The sequence below is a fragment of the Colletotrichum chrysophilum genome, assembly GCF_026319265.1.
Source record: "Colletotrichum chrysophilum strain AFK26 chromosome Unknown scaffold_59, whole genome shotgun sequence".
NCBI lineage: Eukaryota > Fungi > Ascomycota > Sordariomycetes > Glomerellales > Glomerellaceae > Colletotrichum > Colletotrichum chrysophilum.
Genome location: NW_026517346.1, coordinates 195039 through 211623, shown reverse-complemented (window position 1 = coordinate 211623; position 16585 = coordinate 195039). Strand labels below are relative to the sequence as shown.

At 56.1% G+C, this 16585-nt stretch overlaps 8 protein-coding genes across 8 annotated transcripts; 5 read left to right on the top strand and 3 right to left on the bottom strand.

Annotated features, from left to right (window-relative positions):
* Positions 1-205: 205 nt before the first annotated feature.
* Positions 206-772, top strand: ALTA12 (60S acidic ribosomal protein P1; the record flags this gene model as incomplete). The annotated part of the gene is made up of 4 exons (XM_053180166.1): positions 206-274; positions 377-454; positions 532-667; positions 726-772. 4 exons carry the CDS (start codon positions 206-208, stop codon positions 770-772), a joined length of 330 nt encoding a protein of 109 aa, XP_053035937.1.
* Positions 773-1183: 411 nt separating this feature from the next.
* Positions 1184-2236, bottom strand: COL26b_007371 (uncharacterized protein; the record flags this gene model as incomplete). Its single annotated transcript, XM_053180165.1, has 3 exons — positions 1184-1823; positions 1881-2097; positions 2152-2236. The coding sequence occupies 3 exons, from the start codon at positions 2234-2236 to the stop codon at positions 1184-1186; spliced, it is 942 nt and encodes a 313-aa protein (XP_053035936.1).
* A 1097-nt stretch (positions 2237-3333) lies between these two features.
* COL26b_007370 (uncharacterized protein) lies at positions 3334-4518 on the top strand (the record flags this gene model as incomplete). Its single annotated transcript, XM_053180164.1, has 7 exons — positions 3334-3373; positions 3423-3493; positions 3561-3583; positions 3640-3698; positions 3751-3866; positions 3932-4066; positions 4123-4518. The coding sequence occupies 7 exons, from the start codon at positions 3334-3336 to the stop codon at positions 4516-4518; spliced, it is 840 nt and encodes a 279-aa protein (XP_053035935.1).
* A 609-nt stretch (positions 4519-5127) lies between these two features.
* COL26b_007369 (uncharacterized protein) lies at positions 5128-6427 on the bottom strand (the record flags this gene model as incomplete). The annotated part of the gene is made up of 3 exons (XM_053180163.1): positions 5128-5796; positions 5865-6143; positions 6230-6427. 3 exons carry the CDS (start codon positions 6425-6427, stop codon positions 5128-5130), a joined length of 1146 nt encoding a protein of 381 aa, XP_053035934.1.
* A 1794-nt stretch (positions 6428-8221) lies between these two features.
* On the top strand, positions 8222-8566 carry COL26b_007368 (uncharacterized protein; the record flags this gene model as incomplete). The annotated part of the gene is made up of 1 exon (XM_053180162.1): positions 8222-8566. One exon carries the CDS (start codon positions 8222-8224, stop codon positions 8564-8566), a length of 345 nt encoding a protein of 114 aa, XP_053035933.1.
* A 2651-nt stretch (positions 8567-11217) lies between these two features.
* COL26b_007367 (uncharacterized protein) lies at positions 11218-12638 on the top strand (the record flags this gene model as incomplete). The annotated part of the gene is made up of 2 exons (XM_053180161.1): positions 11218-11739; positions 11850-12638. 2 exons carry the CDS (start codon positions 11218-11220, stop codon positions 12636-12638), a joined length of 1311 nt encoding a protein of 436 aa, XP_053035932.1.
* A 1747-nt stretch (positions 12639-14385) lies between these two features.
* On the top strand, positions 14386-15520 carry COL26b_007366 (uncharacterized protein; the record flags this gene model as incomplete). Its single annotated transcript, XM_053180160.1, has 2 exons — positions 14386-14880; positions 15062-15520. The coding sequence occupies 2 exons, from the start codon at positions 14386-14388 to the stop codon at positions 15518-15520; spliced, it is 954 nt and encodes a 317-aa protein (XP_053035931.1).
* Positions 15521-15562: 42 nt separating this feature from the next.
* On the bottom strand, positions 15563-16517 carry COL26b_007365 (uncharacterized protein; the record flags this gene model as incomplete). Its single annotated transcript, XM_053180159.1, has 2 exons — positions 15563-16163; positions 16324-16517. The coding sequence occupies 2 exons, from the start codon at positions 16515-16517 to the stop codon at positions 15563-15565; spliced, it is 795 nt and encodes a 264-aa protein (XP_053035930.1).
* Between the last annotated feature and the right edge of the window lie 68 nt (positions 16518-16585).

The window sequence follows — 16585 nt, the reverse complement described above, 5'->3', positions numbered from 1 at the left end:
CATCAAATATTGCAGTAGCCCATACTGCCCGCCTCGGCGCGCTGGTTAACAGCATAGGCAGTACGTACCGGCAGGGCTTGACCAAAGCGACCTCAGGGCTTGCCCACACTTCACTTTTCCCGACTTCGTATATCGAGCCAACTCCAAATTTTCTATCAACATCCGCGAAGTCACCTTCAGTCGCAAACCCCCCAAACCAGTCACAATGTCGACCGCCGAGCTCGCTTCTTCCTACGCGGCCCTCATCCTCGCCGATGATGGTGTCGAGATCACTGTGCGTCGCCGCCCACCACCCAGTAACCCCGCCGCGAAAAAAATGCGAAATTCGAAAATTCGAGATGGAACCAAATGTAACTAACAATAATTGCTTCAATAGGCCGACAAGCTCCAGACCCTGATCAAGGCTGCCAAGATCGAGGAGGTTGAGCCCATCTGGACCTCTCTGTTCGCCAAGGTACGACGCGCCGACCGATGACATTCCAGAAAAGCGACCCGACGAAAGAATGGCATAGACTGATTTGAGGATCACAGGCTCTTGAGGGCAAGGACGTTAAGGACCTGCTCTCCAACGTCGGCTCTGGCGGTGGTGCTGCCCCTGCCGCTGCCGGCGCCGCTGCTGGCGGTGCTGCCACCGAGGCTGCCGCCGAGGAGGCCCCCAAGGAGGAGGGTACGTTTCGAACATCCGATCGCGTGTCACTTGTCGCATCTGCTAATGCCTGCCACAGAGAAGGAGGAGTCCGACGACGACATGGGCTTCGGTCTCTTCGACTAAGCGGTTTCCTACGACGATTTCCCTTTTGTACTTCAAATGCATGGTTCCGGGGGTTCTACGAATCGCGCGATCGTAAAGGATTGGGTGGAGGCACGATATCCTGCTGCCTGGACAGAGTAGCTCTCATACAATAATGTGAAGCTCTCTACGCGGAGTTCACTGGACATCCTACAAAAATGAAAGTGGAATTTGGCGTGCTTTGAACACACCGGGCCACAGTGCCTCAATGGAGTCTTGGACGCCGACATGATACACCAGCTTAGCTTGAGTGGGAATGGCTTATGATCCTGATCTTGGTTCAATTGCGTGTGACGCTTGTGACAAGTCATCAACCTTGCTTCTATTTGCTACCTCCCCAACGCCGGTCCATGCATAGCCCCCCTCCCCGAGTTGAAAGTCTAGAAAACGAATCTATTTGACAATGAGAACGGCGCTTGGCGTTAGGCCGGCCTCCTTCAGCGTCTTGCTGAAGTCTGTCGCGCCCTGGAAGGTCTTCTTGGGGAACGTAGTCGAGAAGCTGGTGACCTCGAGGCTGTTCTCTGTCTGCAGCATCTGAGCAACTTCGAAGAGGGTCGTCTCAGCGGGAAGAGTCTTCATGACGTTGCCGCCAGAGGTCTGCAGTCTCAGACGAGCTTCGTTGTGGTTCGCGGTAGTCTTGGGGACGGATGGCGCGGCGACAGGGCCGGGCTGAGGAGCTCTTCCCTCTCTCGCCGCCTTGGCCTCCTCCGCCTTGCGACGACGCTCCTCCTTGTCGGCCTCGATCTTTGCCTTGATGCGGCGCTTCGCCTCAGCGTCGTCGAGCTTCTCCTGGCGCTTCTTCGCGGCCTCCTTGATCTGCTCCTTGCGCTGGAGCTCCTCCTTCATCTCCTGACTCTCCTTGGTCGCCTTCATACGGATCTGCTCGTTCCGCTTGGCATCCTCCTTGTCCACGAGGGCCTGCTTCGCCTTCTTCTCCTTAAGCTGCTCGCGAAGCTCCGCCAGCTTAGCAGCCTTCTGATCGTCGGTCAAAGGTGCAATCTCCTCCGTAGACTCGGAGAAGTCGGTGTGGTCACTGAGAGTGTGTCAAGAGTGAAGCGAGGGTAAGAATCTTGCCGAAGGAGAAGCTTACGTCTTGGTGGCATGGTATGAGGCGGTGTCCTGGGACTTGAAGCGCTTGCCGCACTCGTTGCAGACCAGCGACTTGGCAACTCCAGTCTCAAGGGCCTCAATGTTGGCCTGAACCTCATTCTCATCATCTTCATCGGCCTTGGCAGCGTCGGCAGCAGCAGTGAGCTCATCGAGGGGCTTGTCCTGGTTCTTCTCGAGCCATTCAAGAGCGCCGTTCACTGTAAATGATGAGCGTGAATCCAAACAAAATCAGGTCTTTGTGATGTGCTCACGGTTTCCAGTCTTCTTCACTGCAAGCTCAGCGCGGGCCTTCTCAAAGCCCATGTCGAGCAGCTGGTCGAGGTCGGATTGGGTCATGTTGACTGCTGGTGGTGGAATGGCGGGGTAGGTTGTTGAGGTTTGAAAAAGTGAGGTTAGGTGTAGCTGGACAGGTTGCAATCCAAAAGTACCTTTGCTAGGTAACTTAGGTATTGATTCACAGAAGGTAGCAAAGTGAGTAATTCAGCCTGGATTCTGAAAAAAGGAAACAATGAATTCGGCACTGCAAACAAATTGGTTTCGGTTTCGCGACAGATGGCATGCAGCTGTATGTGAAAGCACTGGCGTTCCTTAGAAATATGACCTTAGTCGTTGCTTCCGCGAAACGGACGTCATCTGCAGGTGCCTTCGGAGCTGGGGATAGAGGGGCTAAGGCACCTTGGGTAGAGTGGCTGAGGAGACGCTGGAGGCAGCTCGGCAAGGGTGGGCGCCACCTTCCACTTTCGCCTTTGCTTGAGGTTAGGTAAGCTGAGGCACCTGGCTACGGAGTACCCGTACCCTGCTGCACCTTACCGACATTGGTGCAGTGGTGCAATCACGTCCCTTCATTTTGAGTGGACGAACTCCCGGATTATCCCCCCTGTCGATGGGCCCGGGCAGCTCGTAGCTCCTAGTGGAGGCCCCAGCGAGCAACTCCGATTTGACCGCCCGCTACCTCAGTCTAGGGGCTACCTTAATGAAACCTGGCCTGGAGGACTGAGGACGGGACCGACTGCAGCACCTGTCCCAATCCCAATCGAGTCCAGCCCAGCCCGTTGTTGGTTACGCTGGTGTGTATTACGTCGTGGGCTCCTGCAGTGCGAAACACCTGCTTTTTGCACTTGCCGTTCTTACCTGAACCTGTATCCATACCTTACCTTCGCCTGCCTACTACCTGCCTACCTTACCTGACCCTTCCTTCCAGTTCCTGCCATTCAACACCAGAAACCTTGCCCTTGCCTTACTTACTGCCAGCGCTTTTTTAATATCGCCCCGCGCGCAACATTCTTTCACCTCTCTATACCTACATCACGCCGTACCTCACCTCTCGCAAATTTCTTCTTCTTGCCGAGGCCCGTATTGAATGCGCCGAAACCCACCGCGTCTCCTTTTCCGATCCTAATCTTCAACTTTGCACCACCGCAACCACCACCACCATGTCTGTCGATATCGAGCCTACCGAGCTGAGCTTCAAGCGTACGCCCATCTAGCGACCTTCGATCGGCCTGATACTCACAAGTCCCAGGGCCCTTCACCGTTGAGGTCTCTCAGATCCTGCGCATCAAGAACCCGAACCAGTCTCCCGTCGCCTTCAAGGTATGTCACTGTGCATTCCCCTGCCGTCCCGTCACGTCACCCCATTGCTCACAAGACACGCCGACAGGTCAAAACCACCGCTCCTAAGCAGTACGGCTCCTTGCGCCTCGTGCATCCCTCGATTGCCGACTGACGATATCCCTTAGGTACTGCGTTCGCCCCAACTCGGGTCGTATTGAGCCTGGCCAGGATGTGGAGGTCACCGGTACGCTTCCCGGACAATTGCCAGGTGGTCACATGCAACTGACCAGAACTAGTCCTCCTCCAGGCCATGAAGGCGGAACCCCCCATGGATGCCAAGTGCCGCGACAAGTTCTTGGTCCAATCCGTCCCCATTACCGCCGACAAGGAATTCGCTAGCATCGCCAACATTGTGAGAACAGACCCCAACGCCGGTCCGAAGTTGTGGCGCAGATGCTAATTATTCTCGTTCACCAGCTCGACCAGACAGACAAGGCCACCCTTCAGGAGAAGAAGATTCGCGTCATCTGGCTCGCCGCTGAGGACTCATCGAACGGACCCAGCGCGTCTGCCGTCGCTTCCACTCCCAGCCGTCACTCCGTCGTCAATGGCGTGAGTTCCCCCTTAGGTCCAATGTTTTCTAGGTTGCGATAGCTGACAAATGCCAGGACCATACCCCCGATGTCTCCCGCGTCTACTCGTCTCCCAGCCAAGGGATGGATAGTGCTAGTCCCCAGCCCGCCGCGCCCGCGAGCCCCGATGTGAAGGATGACACCGTTTCCGAGAAGGCGGTCTCGACAGTGAGCGCCGCGAGCAATGTTGTCGCCAACACTGCTCAGGTCACGTATGATGAGCTCAAGCAGAAGCTTCAGCAGGCCGAGGCCAAGATCGCCGGTCTGCAAGATACTAGTGGCCTGCGCCAACGTGTGAAGACCGAGAGCGAAAAGCTGCCCAGCCCGCAACAGGCTGCTGCGGCAGTAAGGCAGGGAGCGGAAGGCGTCCCCGTTCAGATGGTCGCCATCCTCTGCCTCGTCAGCTTCCTCCTCGCATACTTCTTCTTCTAATGCTTCGGCATCTTCTGATATTCCCCCTTTTCTACGGTCTTTTTTGTTGGAGGATTTACGAACACACCCCAAATGGCAGAGACGTGCGGTCGACTGTTGCCAGCATACTCAAGAGCCATGGGGAAACGGCACAGCGAGTGGAGGAGGGTCTGTAGGTGACGATAGTGAATCCGGAAGAGGATCCATTGATGGCCTCTGACACGGAACGGAGTCGCAAATCACACTTGTAACTATATGGCAGTTCTTTTTGTCGTAACGGCCCGGCGTCCCGGACGCGAAGTTTTCAATTCTGAAGCTTTTCATATGTCAATTGGGCCCATTGATGCACGTTCAATTACATGTGCGGATGGTCCAGCTCTGGCGCCGCTGTGAATGAAGTCTGGGGGTTATGACGATCTTCCCGACGGAACGGAAAGGATTCTCTATATCTCGCGTCCCCAGTTATTATTACCAAAAAAAAGCCCCTTTTCAATGTCTTTTTCATATCGACAGGTATATATCTTCAACCATGATGTACTGCAAAAAAAACCAACATTACACTACTACTCGAGCAGTAACTTTTTACTCTATGTACTCTCTCAACGCCCCCAAACCTAGGCTCTCTTTCTCTCAAGCCTCAATCTCCTCCTTGGTCCACTTGGCATTGCCGCCAACCATGCGGCCGCCCTGCTTCCTCTTGACGCGGCAGGTGATGCCGACGTTCTCATCCCAGATGAAGCGCCAGATGGCGTAGGTCCAGCTACGGTGGTAGGGCAGGTCCTCGTAGAACTCGCTGGCGATCTCGCGAAGGGCAGGGAGCCTGGTCCAGGGCACGGCGGGGAAGTCGTGGTGCTCGTTGTGGAGGCCGACGTTGTAGGTGAGGAAGTTGAGGGGCCCGTAGTAGGAGAAGGTCTCGGGGACGGGGACGCCGTTGGCGGGGTCCTTCTGCTGGGGAGAGACGGTCTCGTAGACGTAGTGCTCTGCGATGAAGTGGCCGGCGAGGGGGTGGAGGGAGCCGGCGAGGAAGGAGGAGACGAGGAAGTAGAGGACGGCGTTAGGGCCCCAGAGGGAGTAGAGGGCGTAGTCGAAGGCGAGCTGGACGGCGATGTTGAGGTAGTGCAGGGGCGTCAGCGGCACGGAGTAGACGAGGGTCGGGCGGACAGCGTAGAAGAAGATCTGGAAGGTGCAGAAGAAGGCCTTGCCGAGGATGGAGTCGAAGAAGACGGCCTCGAGGGCGGTGGGAAGGTCGGTGTCGAGGCCGTCGACGCCGAGGGACTTGTGGTGGGTGAGGTGGTAGGGCTGGTAAAGATGGTATGTCAGTATGTTATGTCTCGATATCCTGGGGGAAAGAGAGAGGACTGGCTCACCCTGAAGGAGGCGCTATACGGCACGCCAATGGGCAGGTTCGCGAAGATGGCGAAGAGGCGGTTGGCCTGCGGGGAGCGGAAGGCGAGGTTGTGGGAGATTTCGTGGATGGCGAGGAAGAGGTTCTGGTTCGCGGTGGCGCCGAAGACGTAGCCTACGGCCCAGAACTTCCAGGACCAGAAGGAGGTCTCGCTGAGGTACCAGGCCCAGAAGACCTGCATCGCGACGACGCCGGCGACGACATACTTTGTCAGGGGCTCGGGACCGCAGAGCTTGGTGACCTGAATCGAAGAAAAAGCCGAACTTGTCAGTCTTGCATGTTGCAGAGTTATACGGGAGCCATTGGGGTTCCCGGGAGAAACCTTACCTCTGGGTGAGCCTTGATGATGGCCAGACGGCGGGTGCGGTGAGGCTCCTCGGTGTAGGTCCAGAAGAAGTCGCGCTCCTTGGAGGCCGGGGCGGGTTGCGCCTCAGTGGTGAGCTTGCCGGCCGCGGCGCCGTTGGCGGCGGCAGCGGTCTTGCGCTTGGACGGCTTCGTCACTGTCTCAGCGGCGGACGAGGCCATTGTTGCGGTGGTTCTTTTGCAGGAAAGGGTTGCTTTGCTTGCTTTGCTTGTGGCGTGACAAGGCAAAAAGGCGTCTCTTCCCAAGAAAGTTGGCCCCCCGATATCTGGGTTGTTGTCGGTGGTGGACGGCAGTAAATTATTGGTGGTGGAAAATCTGTCCTAAACCGGGGAATAGGGGACGACGGGACAGAGAAAGTGGAGGACGAGGGGCGAAGGGGGAAAGTGGGAAGAGGGAAACGAGAATCCGATCACCGTGGTGTGGTCGGGGCGGGTTGGTCCTCAGACGGTCATTGATATATATACGTAAAGAAGGGAACAGTGCTTCTCAAACGGGAAAAAGACAAGACGAAAAGAGAGAGAGTCCCTTGATGAACCACGCGTAGTTAAATTTTGACGTCCCCCCTCTGGCGCAAATATCGAGCGGTGGTGGGAGAAGAATCATGCCTCGACAATGGCAAATCTCCTGATGCGGGCTGTAGGGGATCCGGAGCGGTGTACAATGCACTTGGGGACTTTGCCTTCTGGACCAGTGTGCTGTGGCGCAGCGGGTATCAGTGGGGGAAGGGGACATCCCTGCCCCCGCTGTGGCCAATCGTTCGGGGCATGTGTTTTGCCTTTCTGCTCTGCTTCGAAGTGGTGGTCGCACCAACGAATTTTCGTGAGGAGCTCTTTTGGGGGAGAGAGACAGGGGATGCTGTGGCGTGGCAGAGAGAAAAAAAGACATTGTTATTTTGTTTCTGGCGGTGTTGAAGGCTGGAGAAGGACGATCTTGGCCTTGCCCCTCTTGTTGTTTCCCCTGAACCACCAACACCAACACCACCACACCCACCCCAAAGAAACGGTTGAGGGAGGGGAATTGGGGAAATTCTAGAACCCCCACTGCACCCCTTCTCCAGTTGCCTCGCTTCCCCTGCAGGTCTCTGTGCAACGCATCTGGGAGAGGAGGATAGGCGCAGCAATGTTATCGTGCATGTGCGAGATGGAGCACCACACCTTCCACCTCCTCCGTCCGTCTGCATATATCTCTCTCACTCTTTCCCAATGGCTTTTGTTGAAGTCTCACGAGCGAAGCTGGGATCTGTTTTCGTCGCTTGTGCAGAGCCAATGGGCATCTCGGCGCAGGTCATCATCTGACGGGGTCTGTACGCCGTCCTGTTGCATTGGAAGCTTGAGTGGAGGATGATCCCTGCCGCCTGTTGGAGTTGTAGGGTTCGTTCTTCTCTTTTTTAGCTTCATGTATGCGGCCTGTTGTGGCTGCTGTCTGATCAGGCACCGGATGAAGATTACGTCGTATATCGAGTGATTCCCCCAAAGATACGTTACGCATTGCTCGTGCTGTGCGAGGGGAGAGGCAACGCAAGGACGATCAACACCGCGTGGTGTGTTCAGATTCGGGCCCGGGGAGGGAGGCCCGTAAGTGGATGGAGGGAAGGACGCCGATCCCCCGTGTTTTCACTCTCCTCCCGCGCCGTCCTAGGTTCGGCACTGTGAGCCGCGGGCCGGTCAGAGACATATTGGGATGTCATATCGGAGTGGTTACATTGGCGCGAGTGATTGGGCTGTTGAGCATGCCGTCCCTGCCGCGTTGTTTATCCGCCATGGTAATCCAGAGTTGCTTTTGCAGAGTGAGATTAAACACAGATTGCTCTCGGAGGGAGCTGGGCCGCGGAGAGGGGGAGGAGGTCAAGAGAGTCTAGACATAAAGTTGGGCCAAGGTTTGACACGACGTTGCGACGAACGCTCCCCTCTGCCCAGCATTCGAGTGCACACATCACGACAACGCGAAACTTCACCATGCGCCTCGTCCTACTCTCGACGCTCCTGGCGTCCGTCACCAGCGTGGCTGTCGCAAAACCCGAGAAGATCAGGGGCGTCAGCGACCCCGTCTACCACTTGTACCTCCAAGCATACCCGAAGGACAAGACGGTGCCCGTCCTGGGGCCCGAGGCCTCAGCCGAGTCTTTCAATATCGCGGGCTCCATCCAGAGCGCCAACTCGAGCTCGTACCTGAACATCGGAAGCGATACCACGTCGTACAAGAGCCTCAAGTTTAGCAACGCCTCCGAGACGGCGGCGTGGGGGCTCGAGGGCGACACCATCATTACGACACAGGGGAGCACCTGGGGCCGCCGTGAGTGAACCGTGTCCTTGTTATCGTTGGCTGCATCATTGATGAAGTCATTGTGCTGACCACGCGAGAGAAACAGAGCTGAATTTCTTGGTTTGCGAGCTTGAGCAGGGGTACTGGCAGGTGTACCTGCAGACTGGGAGTGACACGCCGAGCGGCAAGACCTGCAGCAATTATCAGACGATCCATCTTCCGTGCTTGTGTTAGGCAGATGCAACTTTGACCTGGGGGTGGTTGGTGGTGGGTTGGCTAGTTAGGTGGAGGATGAGCTATGTGGACGTTACATTTAGGTAGCAGCCAGATGATCGCCCTGTCAAGAGGCAGCCCGGGGCTGCTGAAGAAACATTCTGTGTGTGTATGTGCGCCTGCGTGCCTGCTTGTCTCTGTGCGACTCAAGGAAACATGGTTTTTGTGGTGCTTTGCATAGATGAACAGGGAAACCGTTGGCTGTCAGAGCAAGCGGCCCTCGGCGATCGGCCGGCGCGAGTTTATTAAAATCCCGATGAGAGGCTTGGGTTTAGAGGTTGTGCCACTCAATTTTGAGTTACTTGTCAGGTGATATGGGTGGGAGTTCAGGTGGCTGAGTAAGTTGTTGTTGGAGTAGGTGCTCTTAGATCAGCAAACAAGGACGAAAAGGGTTTGTTGCACAATGCAAGGTTACCATTTGCAGAGATACATGAGGTTTGACTGTGAATACTTGATAGGCTGGATGTAGGAAGCGGATGTAGGAAGCGCAGAAGAAGCAGAGGCAACAGATAGCGTTGGGCTCAGGTTGTATATCGGAGACTTGGCGGCGACTTCCGTGCATCAACATGATGCGTATGCTGTGTTCTGTTCGCATCTATGTCGGGAATAGGAAAACGCTCATCAGGGTAAGTCTCACTTGTGCTGTTGAGATTCAAGTTGCGGTCCCGGAAAGGAAGCAGTGGCACGCGAGGCCCTTGATTAATGAGCAGTCGGGGTGGTACTCGACCCTGTCGCGGAAACTCTGCACCAGGAATAATGTTGGAAGAAACGAGAGAGACCGGGAGACAGACTCTCACAATATTGGGCGGTGTCCGCGTGAGGCGACAGTTCCTCAGAACATGGGTCGTATGCCAGATTGTCAATCTGATAAACATGGCGTCCACTGCCAGCATCAAGAGCAGGCGCTTAAGGCGACAGGCCCATGAATGTAGACCGAAGATGCAAGGCGATGGCTGCGAAGACAGCATTTCTGGATTCCGAGATTCCCGTCAAACAGTCATTTAACCTTCAGCTTGATGGGTAGATGGAGACGTCAAAATGTCCAGGTGACTCGCAGGAGGTGCAGCGACTCGAAGTCTAAGAAGGGTTAGGTGATGTTGAGAAAGAGACAGACGAAGGAAGGGCCCCACGATTGGCTGTCACATGCAGAGTTCACGACGAGCAGCCAACAGCCGTTGGCCAAGGGCAGGGATGATATCAGAAGGGAGCGGAATGGCACAAGCAGAGTGGAGGCGCTCTCCATTGCCAGGAACCTTTAGCTGCAGGACGCTCTGCAACGCTGCAATAACCGCTGCAATATCTACCTAATTTCCAACAGGGCAAGGGGCCATTGATTCTGGACCGGCTGGGTTTTGGAGGATCCAGACCGGACCTGCGTCTGGCAATCGCAGAGGGCGGGCGATAGGGGCACGCGACCTGAATGATGTCCTTTTTACGCACCAACTTAAATATGCGCCTCTCCAAGCAAAAGGTACAATACAGGGTACTTTGTGTTGTAGTAAGCAAGCTTGGCGCCCTCTGGCTTGAGCCTACGTAGAATAGGATTGTTGCTGTTTGTCAAGGCAGAAGAGACAATAAAACCGTTGCTATTATACCTCTTTTCTTTGAGAGTGAGATGCCACAGAAAGAAACAGTGAATCAAAGACACCTGAGAAGTTGCAGCTTCACCACCAGCACCAACCAACCACCAGTCTTGTTGTGCGACAGGTACTTCCCAAGCCAACCAGAGGCTGGTTCTTGTGGTTCTGTGTCTGTCCCAGTGTCATTAACGCCACGTGAAGATAAGCTAACCTGGAGGCCTTCCTGAGCTTGCACGCACCGCACCTTCACAAGTGCCAGAAGTACCTACTTAGGCGAACGGGACCACCAGTAGGACCGGCCTTAGCCTTAACGATAAGCCCAAGCTCCAAACTCTGGGTCCCAAGAGCCCAGGCAGGTCTGCATCCGCTTGCGCTTCCTGCCACCTCGCCCAAAAATCTCCCGTCCCGGTTGAATTTAATCACCCAGGCTTCCAGACTGCGGCCCACCTTTGCGCTCCTTCTCCTCCGAGCGAACGCGAAAGCCCATGTTCCACAATCACGGCCTCACCTACAGCTTTCAGTCGCTGTAGAACCACCCCAACTCCGACTCTGCATCGCTGCTCCCTTGGCTGACGAATCGAGAGAGAGAGAGAGAGAGACGACCCCTTCCCTGCTTCGACTCTCATCTCGGCCTCGGTCCTCTCAACGTCTCGGTCTCTGCACCGCACCACCGGATTACCTCGAACGACCCCGAAAAGCACCGCCAGGCGCTTCTTCCCTCGCTCTCCCTCCGAACGAGCCCTCTTCCACATCGGTTCGCCAGCCAAAGTGGCCGGCCATTGCCAGAAACAACCTCCTCTCTCGGCGCGGCTCCAGCAAGCCAGCTCGTCGCGCCGATGTGGTGGTTTTTCCGCATCATCGCTAGTGCCATCTTCTTGCTGAGCATAGTCCTGTCAATACCCGTCGCCTTCGATGTAGGAGGCAGAGACAGCGGCCTGGCCTACAGCCTTGCCCTATGTGGCTTCTACTTCGTCTACTCCGCCATCGCCGTCGTCACCCCCGCCGAGTCGCGCGTCCGCTGGGCCATCAATGTCATACTCCGTTTGTCGCAATGGATTGTCATCCCCGGCCTCCTGATCTGGGCTCTCGGCCGCTTCGCTGTAGACGCCGGTGCGACCAACTGGGTGGAGAGGACGCTGCAGGGTATCACAAGCTCCAAGACAACGTCATGGGGCGAGTGGGTGTTTGGCGAGGGCGGCGTGATCGAGACCATTACCCTGGGCGGCTGGGATAAGACTCTGAGATACTCTAGCCCCGTCTTCCAGCTGTTGGAGGGCTTCTGCACTTTGCTTGTCATCCAGGCCGCGGGTCAGATTACAAAGTGGTTGGTCAACAGAGGAAGAAGCGATACTTGGGTTGTAAGTGGAAGCTCCGTTGGTCGAGTCAAGATGTCTAGATTGTCCCTGCGGGGACATGACATCGACGCTCAGAACCCCGTTCTCTTGTACGCTTGCTAACGTCATGCCAGATTATTCTGCTCGCTATCTCCGGCAGTGTTCTCGCCAGTGCCGTCTACTTCCTGTGGCGCGTCGCCCACTTCTCTTATATTGACAACTTTGATGCGATCAGCATCGGCGTCACCATGACCACGGCCTTCTTCCTGTGTGCCTATGGAATCGGCAGCGGGCGCGGAAACCCCATCGAGTCTTCGCTCCTCTTCGCATACGTCGTCCTCTGCGTCTACCAGATCTTCACCGACTACCTTCCGTCCGAAAACACAGAGGCAGAGCACAACCAGTCGTCGCAACCCGAATTCCCGCCGCTCCCTCCAATCATCATGGCGTCTTATTCAACTCTCTTGCACATGCTCGGCTCACTTCCCCACGCCGTTCACTCGTCGCTCAGTCTTCTTTACGCCGCTTTCCAAACCATCACCCCCTCCGTTATCATCTCTCTCGCTTTCCGTCTCCTTGTCTTCTACTGCGCCACCCGCATCATCCCCGCAGTCCGCGAATCCGGAGCCAGAGCTCTCATGGAGGAGCCTTCTCTTGAAGATACGGACGCGGCCAACTGGCTCATCGGCATCATCACTTACTTTTCCCCATCAATCCTCATCGCCATGTACACGAGTTTGCTGTTGCAACACTTCTCGACTAACGACGGGCCAGATGGATGGACGCTCAGAGGCGGGGACCCCGGCGGCAACGTGTGGCGCTGGACAAACGTGATCGCAACCATGAGTCTGTACGCCATTGAGCTTTACCTCGGCGAGGGAGACCACGACGGCGGTCTGACGAACCACTGGAAGCTGGACTGAGCGACGCAACGCTCCCTACCATCTTTCTGAAAGTCTTCCTGGGACATGGGCGAATCACCCTGAGCTCTCGGGGTCTAATGAGCGCAACCTACTCGAGTATGTAGGGGCAGGACACCAAAAAAAACCGATTGATCAACGTACATAGGGTCGTTATGATACAAGGGCTTTGGGCACGGAAAGGGGACAGGGACAGGCACAATACGGCGTTACGGGAGGAAGTCTGCATGCTCCAACGGCGACTTTTTTTGTTAACTATGGATTCTGCAGGGAGGGCTTTAACGGGACTTTTGACTTTGGCAGCCCGGGGGCATATTACTATTACTGCCTCAAGCTTTTCTATCTTGCAGTAGGAAACTCATTTAAATTCACCGCATTGGAAATAATGTTACGGTCTGGCATCGGGAGCGACGTTGGGCGTGGGCTGAGGTGTGGATGTAATGACAGAGGTTCTGATTTCGTTAAGCCCATTAGCTGAGAGCACAACTCTGATTTGCCGCTATGTATCCGTTCACTTTGATAATACGGGTATGCCTAAGCCAGTTCTTTGAATTCCAACTGCGATAGTCGGTCGTGGCTAATCTGTCGCGAAGAGCGCAAAGCAATGGGACAGCCTGAATAGTCGACGATCCATCTAGTCACCTTCTCGCCCTGTCTTTGTCTGGCAGAATGATCTGGACCACGTGCCGGGTGGGAAAGATATCGCCTGGAGCTATAGCTGCCCATCGATGAGAGACCCGGTCGTTCCTTCCCAACCATCACCGGCAGCCCTTTCCCTCGTAACCACAAAGAACCCCCCTCTGCTCTCGCCTCACCTACAAGGCACCCAAGCCCAAGCCCAAGCCCAAGGATACTTGGCCAACTTTCGTCTGGTCTGCTTTTAACAGTTCGACAGGGAAACCACCTAAGTGGCCCAGTCGGTAAAAGCGAAGCTTAACAAGTTCCTCTCTAGAGATGCAATCTGAGTCTGAGGGGGGCGCTCGTTCGAAACGCGCGAGGGCCTCGAATTAAAACGGTGATACGTTTTTTTTTTTGTTCTTTTTTTCAATATCATATCTATCCTTTTGTTCCTCATCGCTTCTTCAAAAGGCTCTCCCGGGACAACACTCCTTACTATGTAAGAAATTCCTCGATCTCGCCTGCGAATTATATAAAGTACAGTTTGGGTATATAATTATTTTTAGTATTAACTGTTCTATATATTTCCAACAGCAAGCCTACAATTGGTTACGCAAGTCGTATCTACACCGGAACGAAGCCCCCACGTTTTTGACACCGTGGTCTTCGTTTATATGCCATCTCAGATGTACGAAGGCAATTCCAATGATTATTCGTCACACTGGGACCACCACACTCTCAAGTGGTGGTCAACATATCATCTCGGAGGTTGGAACCAATATTGAACACACGACAGAAGCCAAAATTTGAGAGAAGATGATTTGAATTGTTCGTATCCTCAGAAGCGTGATGCTGCCGGAGTTCTATATGGGGACGAACTGTTCATGGAAGCAGCGGCGCCCGCACGGGAATAATGGGTCCCAGCTCCGCCGTCCGTCTCAACCCCGACCTCGGCAACAGCTCTCCACCCCACCTACAACTTCACTTACATCTCACAACCTCAACCCGCTCTCAATCAGTACAAATCCAAATCATTATCTCCTCACTCCATCTCCGACCTCACATACAGATAAACTCCGTTCATAGTATCATATCAACGTAAGACCCTTCAAACAAAAAATCAGAATAGAAAATGCCGGAGCAAAACCCGATGCAACCCACCGCGGGGTCGTCCTCCCCCACGGTCTCGAAGTCCACAATCCTCATGTCGGGCCTCCTCGTCGACGTCTACGGCCTCGAGGAGCTCGCACCGCTCCGCCCAACCGCCGTCTCCGTCCTCTGGCTCTACCACGGCCGCGGTCGCGCCAAGGAGGACATGGGCGCCTTCGCCTCGCGCATCGTCTCACAGCACAACGCCGCCGCCACCTTTTCTCCGGCAACGAAACGCGGCCTCATCGCTGTGGCGTTCGACCAGCGCAACCACGGCTCACGTCTCGTCTCGGACAAGGCCAACGAGTCCTGGCGCGGCGGCAACGAGAGGCACGCCGTGGACATGTACGCCATGGTCGCGGGCATGGTCAGCGACACGAGCGGGCTGATGGACGTCGTCGAGGGGTATCTCAAGAGCGAGCTCGGCGGCGGGGCCGGGGCCGGGGAGTGGAGGGTCGATCAGCACGTCGCGCTCGGGGTGAGTCTGGGCGGGCACAGCACGTGGCAGGCGCTGTTTGGGGAGGAGAGGATGGTGGGCGGGGTTGTGATCATCGGGTGTCCTGATTACATGGGTGAGTCTTCTTGCTTTTACTTAGTCTGAGGTACATGAGTGCTGACGATGGTGGGTGTGAAAAGCGTTGATGTCGGACCGCGCGCAGAGGTCCAAGCTGGCGACCTTCTCCGCTGAGGACGCCGGGGCCTCGTTCCTGGGCAGCAGGGACTTCCCACCGGACCTGGTCGCGGCGTGTCTGCGGCATGACCCGAAGGGCATCCTCTTCGGGACCGGGCCCGTGCCGACCTCCGCCGTCGCCGAGGCCGCTGAGCAGCAGCGCCTGCGGGGCCTGCTGGACGCCCGTGTGAGGGGGAAGAAGTTCCTCGTCTGCTCGGGCGGGGACGACAAGCTGGTGCCGTACTCCATGGCGAAGCCGTTTGTGGACTTCTTCCAGGAGGCGACGAGGACGTGGTACGCGGACGGGGGCGTCGTTTTTGAGAATATTGTGTACGAGGGCGTGGGGCACGCGTTCAGCGAGGGCATGATTGAGCACTCGTGTCGGTTTTTGCTGGATGTCGTCAATGGGGCAGCCGAGAAGGGGGCAGAGAGCAGGTCAAAGATTTGAAAAGGTGGTATTAATTGGGCTTCGAAATGGGTATGTATGTAATTATGCCCATGGCCTCTTGGCGTCCTCCGCTAGGGCCTCGTGGCCGTCTATCATCCTAGTCACGACACCGCTTCTGCTCCTCTCCTCCTCGCTCGCGAAGAGCCTGTCACGTAGATTCCACGGGTTGCGGGCGCGGCGTTTGCGCGACAGGCTGGGCCCGACGCCGTGCGGGTCTTTGGTCCACTCGTCCACGGCGTGCTGTACGCCTGCGACGGCCCCTTGCTTTTGGATAACACCACAATCACCCGAGGAGGTGGTGGCGAGCGCGGCTTGCATGCCCGGGGGGTCGATGCCCAGATACGCCACGCGGTCGAGGGGGAACCCGATGGCGGCGCAGTGGCCGTCGACGATCCGGGGCTTCTTGAATGCGTGGCTGACGACGGTGAGCTTGGCGGGCCAGGGGGCGGCGGGATAGGTGCGCCGGAAGAGGAGGAGGGAGTGGAGGATGTTGTGGTAGGAGTCGAGGGCCTGGGTATCGTTGTGGATGCGGGATGTGAAGTCGTCGTTGTCTGCAGGGAAGATGTCAAAGTAGGCGTTTGCGGAGGCGAGGTTGGCGTAGCTTTGGGATTCTGCGAGGGGCGTCTCTTTACGCGTTGGGCCTCTGGTTTGGGTGTTAGTCTCCAACGTTCAATGATCTCTTGACTGGTATGCGGCAATCGAGGACAAGAGAATGTGCACGAGACCAATGAGACGCTTTGCTACATAAACAATTTTGGTGCGGTTTCCTTCGCCAAGACGGAATGGGAGCCGGGGTAGCTTACCCGGAGAATATGAGCGCCGCGGCGGGATCATCCCGGAGCGCGGTGAGACCGGCCTTGATGTGCTCGATGAAGGTCGGCGTCTCGCCGGCTTGGAAATCGGCAATGAGCCACTCCGATTCGTCTCGGCCGTCGGTGGGGCCGCCGGTCCAGATGCCGTGGCAGCAGACGACGATGAGATGAGTTGGGGGGCTCATGGTTGATTTCGGGGATGAGCAAGGCGGGTTTGTTTGATGAGAATGAGTTGGCTTGCATTGATCGTACT